Raw genomic sequence first — 7,500 nt, 5'->3', positions numbered from 1 at the left:
ACTGACAACGAGTACGAACCGGAAGTACCTTGAACCATAAGATGATGCTGCGCATGTCATGTCTTGTCTTCGCTGACTTCATTCGTCGTCCACCCATCATCGAGAAGGTGAAAACAGCTGTGTTGCCATCCTCTGTTCTACGTAAGTATTTGTCAGACTATTTCTTCGCCTTTTAGGGGTTTAATTTAGCAAAAGCTAAGCAATCATGGGTTTGAGTTTAGTATGCAAAAAGTTTCTTTTGTTTTTGTGTCAAACTCCCGCATCAGGGTAAGATCTGAAGTCTTAGTAAATTGTATCATTCATGATGAACTTTATAATTTCCTTGTGAAAAATGACAGTCGCTTTGGGACAGTTAAATTTGTGTTTCAGTTTCTCAGCAGCATACCTCGCGAATATTAAAAAGCAGAGAGAGCATTTGCAGCTTTCTAAATTTTGACTGAGTTATCAACTTCAACTTTATTCATTGCTTGATCTGTCTGAATATACATGTATAAGCTTTTTCTAGTAATGATGCAAATAGGGTTGTTTGTAATATATAGGGATGAATCCCAGAAACAAAAAGCCACGTCGTTACAGCAAGCTCGAATTTCAAGAGATTGAAAAAACAGTCCTGTAGATCGCAGACTTGCAACATAGACATACAAGCTAACCAGCATACAATGCAGGCCAGAGTAAGCCTGATTAGCACTAATTTAGATTAAACTGTCAAGGTGTATGCAATTAAATATGATATGCAATTAAAACAGGATTAGTCTTGATCCCTGCTCAGAAGTGTAAAAGGAATTTTAAGACATTCACATCAGTTTCTTCTCTAGAAGCAACTCCATGAAATGGACAGAAGACCATGACTTAACCCTCTGTGGGCAAGTTCTTCTCCAGGAGCCTTTCAAGCATCCAAAAAACAGCAAGGAAAAAGGTGAGGTGTGGGGGCAGACCCACCTAGATGCAGCAGTTGAAGAAATTCTGGACAAAGAAAAGGCAGCTGACATGGAAAGGAATGAGCAAGCTGGCACTCTCACCAAAAAATACTAGCGTGAGAAGGCAAGTGCCGAAGAGGTTAGGCACCAAGCTATGGAACGTCTGGGCAAAACCCAAAAAAGAAATGCAGATTCCAAAGAAGAAGAAGAAGAAGGAAAACCTAGTAAAAGAGGAAAGAGAAGAAGTTCGGATGCTGTTGAATACCTCAAGGAGAAGTTTGAGTTAGAAAGTAAACTGAGGAAGGATGAAATGGAGTTCAAGAAAAATGAACAGCAGATGTTGACGGATCAACAGAGTCAAATGCACAAGCAGCAATTAGAAATGATGAAGATGGTACAACAACAGAATCAGTCATTAATTGCTTTATTGGAGAAAGCTACATTCACAAAGTGACTATCACAAGTCTCCTCAAGATTTTGGAAACTTATTTTAAAACAGGTTGCACTTAAGGGAGTATTAATCTTAGAGACTCCTTCTTTTGGAAACCCAAGCCATGTTAAGCATTAACTTACTTAAACTTTGTTGAACTATGTTGAAAGTTGAGTTAACAAATATTTTACACAGTTTTTCAGCATGATTTTGTGATGTGGGGAACTTGTTTCTTTATTTCAGTACAAAAATCGTGCTTGTTTACTTCTGCATGGGAGGTATTTTTTTCCTCACATTTACAGCCTTAAAGCCTGGTTCACACTTGCAACTTAGTGAGATAATGACCTGAAGTTTGTTTGCCTTATGTCCACGATAGTGTGAATCTGGCATTAGTGTAACAGTGTACAAAAAGCATGTTGGTAAAATTAAACCTCTTTTTGAATTCTTATTTGCTGTGATTTTACACATTGTACATAATGCCCAGGCCCCATGTTACAAAGTTAGTAAAACAAACGTTATCAAAAAAGGTTATTAAGAAAAGTAGTCTTCTAAGGAAGGAGGTTCCAGCTGAAAAAAACTTGATGTCTGATTTCCATAGAGACATGTGAGGGCATTTCTAAGTAGGGCACTGACAACATACATTTTACCCACACTACTGAGACCAATTTTTAATTTTTTTTAAAGTCAAAAAACTTGAAGTAGTTAGTGACATCATTGAATAGCCACTCGACTGATTCTTTGACACTGCTCATCGACTGGTTGAAATCCATCATTTGAGGGGTCAAGGCTCTATTCCTGAAAGCTGCTTGAAGGTGTACCCTTAAAGGGTACGCTGGATCACCATAAATGCAGTATGGATTCCTCAAAGGAGAGTCAGCAAAAGCTTGAAGGTCATTAAGGAGTCTTGAGTCTGCCAGCATGCCCGCATCATGCCTCCTTCCTTCTGAAAAATAGAAAAATATTCAAAATTGTTTTCCTGAATGACATAGAAATATATGACAAAACAAAGAATTATTATTATTACCTACGGGACCATATAGATGACCTATCAGACCATTGGGAAGGGCACCACACTAAAACTTCAAAGAATGTACTCTCTTGTGGCCGTTATAGACTGCTCTCTGATGCTCTGCAGGTCTGCAAATTGGACGAACTGTCCTGTCAACAAATCCAAAACAATTGTCCAAGGCAGAACCCTGGGCAGCAATAGTGTCACTATACAGTTGCAGCAAGGGGTGAGAGAGAACTTGGTGATTCCACTGAGTGATTCTGTGGCAGTGTGTATCGTATAATTATGTATATGTAGTCGAGCACTTGGTTGCTAACCATGCTTAACACTGGAACTGGCCGATCAAATCGTGGAATGATATCACTGAATCTGCAGGGGTAAGACAATCTTCTCAGAAGAATACAAAGCGCTTCCATTCCACTTGATACGGTTCTTTGGTAACACGTAAAGCTGTCTGGTATTTGAAGGACTTTGACAAGAAGTGGAAGGTCATGCTTCCTGAATCTAAATTCTGCCAAACACTGGGCATCATTAATATCGTCCAGAGAAAATCTTCCAAAATTCTCACAGCAAAAATCAAGATTTTTTGGCGAGTATTCCTCATAGAACAACAACAGTTCTTCAACATCTAAAATGCCTTGAGAGTGACTAAAGAGAAAAAGTTCTTGAAGCTCGTGAAATGAAACCATCTCGACGAAAAAATGATTTTCTGTGCTGTTTGTTTTGTTTACGTTCACATTCTCGGTGAGCGAAGCTTAATTTTAGATTTTCCCGCTGTTTTCGTACCGTGAACGGATGGTTCTGTTCCAGTCTTCACGTGGTACTATTCGTCGTCATCTTCTTTGTCGTCAATGTTGAAGGTCCCTATTCTAACATTTTTAATACCAGAAATTCTTTTTATTCTTGTTTCTTGTTAACCAATCATTCATTAATTATTATTTATTGGTCATTCAGTTGGTGACAACATTGTGCTAAACTGGCTACTTCATGTTGTTTCTTATTGTTTGATAGTAAAGCTGCAGTGGAATCTTACCTCAAGGAGGATGATGCCAAAGGGGTCATGTTGGACCCAAAGAAAACCTACACTGGAATACCTTATTACTTTGGAATGGATCCTGTGAGTCCTTTCCTTTTTCCTCACACTTGAAACTTGCACGACTTGGAGAACTGCTGAAGGAAGTTTTGTGCTCAGCACTTTGCAGATTAAATTTTAATTGTCTTCGTCAAGCTTGAGATAAAAATGGAGAAGCTTACAGTATATTTTAAAAAAAAGAGGTTATTTTAACTAAATTTGGTAGGAATGGACATAAGTTGTCACAACTGAAAGCTGGAAAGTTATGACTTGACGTGTCCTTGCTGATAGCCATCCACTTTGTTTTAGTTGTAGTGATCCTTATTTGCAATTATTTTCCTAATTTCACTTTGTCAGTTGAGAATATGTTTCCATATCCCGTGTCCCTGTCCCACCTTTAACCATACAGTGTACCATTAATAGGCTCCAACTTGTAAGAGAAACTTATCGCAGATCCTCAAGTTTCTTTTTTTCCTTTTGTTTTGTTTTAAGCTTACCAGTTCCATCTCTCTAACTAGTTGCATCATTGCAGATTTGGCAAATGGCTGTGAATAAATTGACCTTTATCAACTCATTCAAGATGAAGCTCTCTATCGTATTTGGTGTGACACATATGATATTTGGTGTTTGCTTAAGTTTCTTCAACCACAGGTGTGTATATACATACATTCAGATTAACAAGACTTGTATTCTATTAGACGGGCAGGTCTCGTTTGACGTTAAAAGTTAAGAATCCGATCCCACCAAGGCGTCGGCCAACACGTCGGTCGACTGTCGGCCAACGCATGGGCCGCTGTTTAATCTTATAACATATAAGATGTGTCTGTGGCGTGTCGGTGACTCGTTTGGGCCTTATTGAACTGTTGAAAACCTAAACGTACCTTTTTCAAACTGAACGGAAATGTCTTCGACAGCAAACTTTCACTACAATATGAAAATAAGAAATTTCCTTTTGACCGCCATCTTGTATTTTGTGATATTAGAACCCAGTTCTCATTACGACAAGTGTTATTAGAACCCAGTTTTCACTCTGGCAAACGCGTTGCCCGAGACTTCATCTTTATCAGCTTTACAGGGCTTCTAAGAGGGTGCGAAGAAAATTTGGACATGTGGGACTCATTATGCGGCAAGACGTTCAATCAAGAACATATTTGAGCACAAGGGAACAACATAATGCAATTGAATTGGACATAGACTTTTGCAAACTTGGTGGCTCCTAAAGGAGCCATCTTTTTTTTTGTAGTTGACAAAGCCCTCTAGGAATACCGGTAGAAGGCATCTTCCACTGCCATCGGCAACAGCCGAAGTCGTTTCACAAACAGCAACAGATCGCCCAGCTGCGTTCGGCACTCCTGCTCGATCATTTTAACTGAAAGTTTCGGGTCTCCCAGCCTCTCCAGGGTGCTTTGGTACGTCACTTTGTTTACAATTCGTAGCTCCGCTATGCCGAGGAAGTCTCTAACCGTGCTGTGTGCTGTGCCTGCGAGTCTGTAAGCATTGTTCAGGCTACACTTCTTCTCATTCAGGGTAGAGAGCACTGCTGTGTATCATTGTTGAATTTCAGTAAGGTCATTGTGGTCGACCTTCGCACCAGTTTCATGGTTTGTTACAGCTGGTGGTTCTGAGTTCTGCAAGGTTCGTAGCTGCTGCTCCAGGGTCTTAATGAGGTCATCTTTTGCTTTCAACTGCTCCTTGTAGGTGGCGATTTGCTGGTCATTTTGCCGGACCAAGTCTGCCATCTCGTCGGCGTCCTGTTGAGCCTTAGCTAGCTGTTCTTCCCTCTCTTGGCAATACTAATAATAATAATAATAATAATAATAATAATAATAATAATAATAATAATAATAATATAGTAATAATAATAATATAGTAATAATAATAACAATAATAATAATAATAATAATAATAACTTTATTTATATAGCAATATATACACAAAGCTCTATATCGCTTAACAATCACAAATTAAAAAACTATACAAAAGGAAAAACTTAAAATGCATAAAAAGATAATACCTTAAATATAACCTCTTCTCGACAGGCAACCAATGCAATTTCTGGAGAATAGGACTGGTACGCGCAGCCTTAGGCAATTGAGCTACAAGGCGCACATCACAATTCTGAATGCGTTGCAGTTTTTGAAATAAGTACTTTAAGGAGCCTACGAGTAGCGAATTACAATTGTCCAACCAACAGATAACAAACGCGTGAACAAGGATCTTTGTGTTATCAACCGTCAAATACTCGCGAATCTTAGCAATATTTCTCAGATGGAACAAGGCAGCCTTGCAAGCAGAGTTTACATGTTTCTCTTGAGATTTGATCGAAAACTACTCCTATGTTCCTGGCCGAGACTGAAGGACAAACACGACAATTCCCCACTACTATACTGTCTAAAGATGGACGGGGTCGGTACCTAGAGCTTATGACAAGCAATTCAGTTTTGTCTCTATTTAGCTTAAGTTTATTGCGGGTCATCCAGTTGTCGATCTCTCCAACACAAGATTCAACCCGGGAAACGGAACTAACCTGATCATCGGCACTCAGGGAATTGAAAGAGAGATACAACTGGGTATCATCAGCATAAAAATGAAAACCCATGTTGCATCGCCTCACAATATCCCCGAGTGGCGAGACATAAAGTATGTACAGTATCGGTCCCAGCACAGATCCCTGAGGCACACTGCACAATAAGGAATGCGTAGCAGACCTAACACCCCGAATAGAAACAAAGTGAGATCTGTCGCTCAGGTGTGATCTGAACCAAGCCAAAGCTGAACCACGTAAACCAAAACGATGAGCTAATCAGTTCAAAAGTATTGAGTGATCGACTGTATCAAAAGCAGTGGATAGATCCAGTAATAACAAAATAACTGCCCTGTTCCTATCGATATCAATAGCTATTATATCATTGAAAAATTTAACCAAAGCAGTTTCGGTGGTATGAAATTCTTTGTAAGCTGACTGCATGATCTCATCTAAACAATTGTTGGTGACATGCTCGATCAACTGAAACGCTACCACCCTTTCAGTGAATTTAGGCAAAAACGTAAGAGTTGAAGTAGGACGAAAATTAGCAAAAACCTCAGAATCAAGGTGGGGCTTCTTCAGGAGAGGATTCAGCAATGCAAGTTTAAAAGATTCTGGTACCACAGCAGAGCAAATAGACTGATTAATTATCCTAGTCATAACTGGTAGAAGCACTGAAATACATTGTTTCAGAACTGAAGCAGGGACAGGATCTAAAGGACACGACTTAATAGATGACGTGCCAATTAGCTGCGAAATATCAGAGGACGTTACAGACCTGAAAGTAGACAGTGTAAATTGATCAGAAAAGGATACATTGTCATCAAAATCCAAAATACTGTCAAATACTTCATCAAGTGCATTGCGAATGACTGCTATCTTATCACCGAAAAAGTCAACAAACTTATTTGCCAGATTGGTATCAAATTCACAAGTTGAAGGATAATCCACAGGCCTGTTCCTGTGGAGTAATTTACTTACTGTATTGAATAGAGTTTGCGAATTGCTACAATCCCGAATAATGCCAGAATAAAACTGCATTTTAGTAGCCTTGGTCAAATTGTTCACCTTAGGGCTCTGCTCTTGGAATCTTCGAGCTCATCAAACTGGGCCTTTAGATCTTGATAGGCTTTGCCAAGTTGCTGATTTTTTTGATGCAGCTGCCGAGAAATTGATTTATAGTTAGGCTCAGCTTCTGGAGAGCATGCGGCTACCTGCGGCTGCTCCTTTTTTGCTGCCCCCCTTCCCTTTTTGGTCTTCTGTTTTTAGCTGGTGGCTGCTCACAATCACATTTACGACTGTCGCCACTACAAGAACTGCACATCACTAAACAGTGGATTCTTGTATGACCAGATTGTCCGCAGACAGTACACTTAGTTAGACGTTGAGACATAGTTGAGTATAGACAGTTGCAAATAGATGCTAATGGTGTCAACTACATTGAGTTGTCGCATTAAAGATCCTGTTCCTTTCATTTCATTGGTTCAGTAAGAAGCATTGTGATTGGTTTAATTTAACAAGCAAAGGTCGTCAGAGAGGAAGAAG

The 7,500-nt window shown here is 39.4% G+C and overlaps 1 protein-coding gene across 5 annotated transcripts in view; it reads left to right on the top strand.

Annotated features, from left to right (window-relative positions):
- The window catches only part of LOC138012974 (V-type proton ATPase 116 kDa subunit a 1-like), a 73,827-nt gene that overhangs the window by 35,537 nt on the left and 30,790 nt on the right, over positions 1–7,500 (top strand). For 3 of the 5 annotated variants that reach the window (XM_068859921.1, XM_068859919.1, XM_068859920.1), the window contains exons 13-14: positions 3,368–3,473; positions 3,961–4,079. The exons of the other annotated variants lie outside the window; for them this stretch is intronic. In XM_068859921.1, coding sequence (XP_068716022.1) covers positions 3,368–3,473; positions 3,961–4,079 — 225 coding nt within the window. The remainder of the gene's footprint in view (positions 1–3,367; positions 3,474–3,960; positions 4,080–7,500) is intronic. 5 annotated transcript variants of the gene reach the window in all.

The sequence above is a fragment of the Montipora foliosa genome, chromosome 8 (genome assembly GCF_036669935.1).
Source record: "Montipora foliosa isolate CH-2021 chromosome 8, ASM3666993v2, whole genome shotgun sequence".
In the NCBI taxonomy this organism is placed as follows: Eukaryota; Metazoa; Cnidaria; class Anthozoa; order Scleractinia; family Acroporidae; genus Montipora; species Montipora foliosa.
The sequence above is the reverse complement of the archived record's forward strand: the minus strand, read 5'-3'. Positions and strand labels throughout refer to the sequence as shown.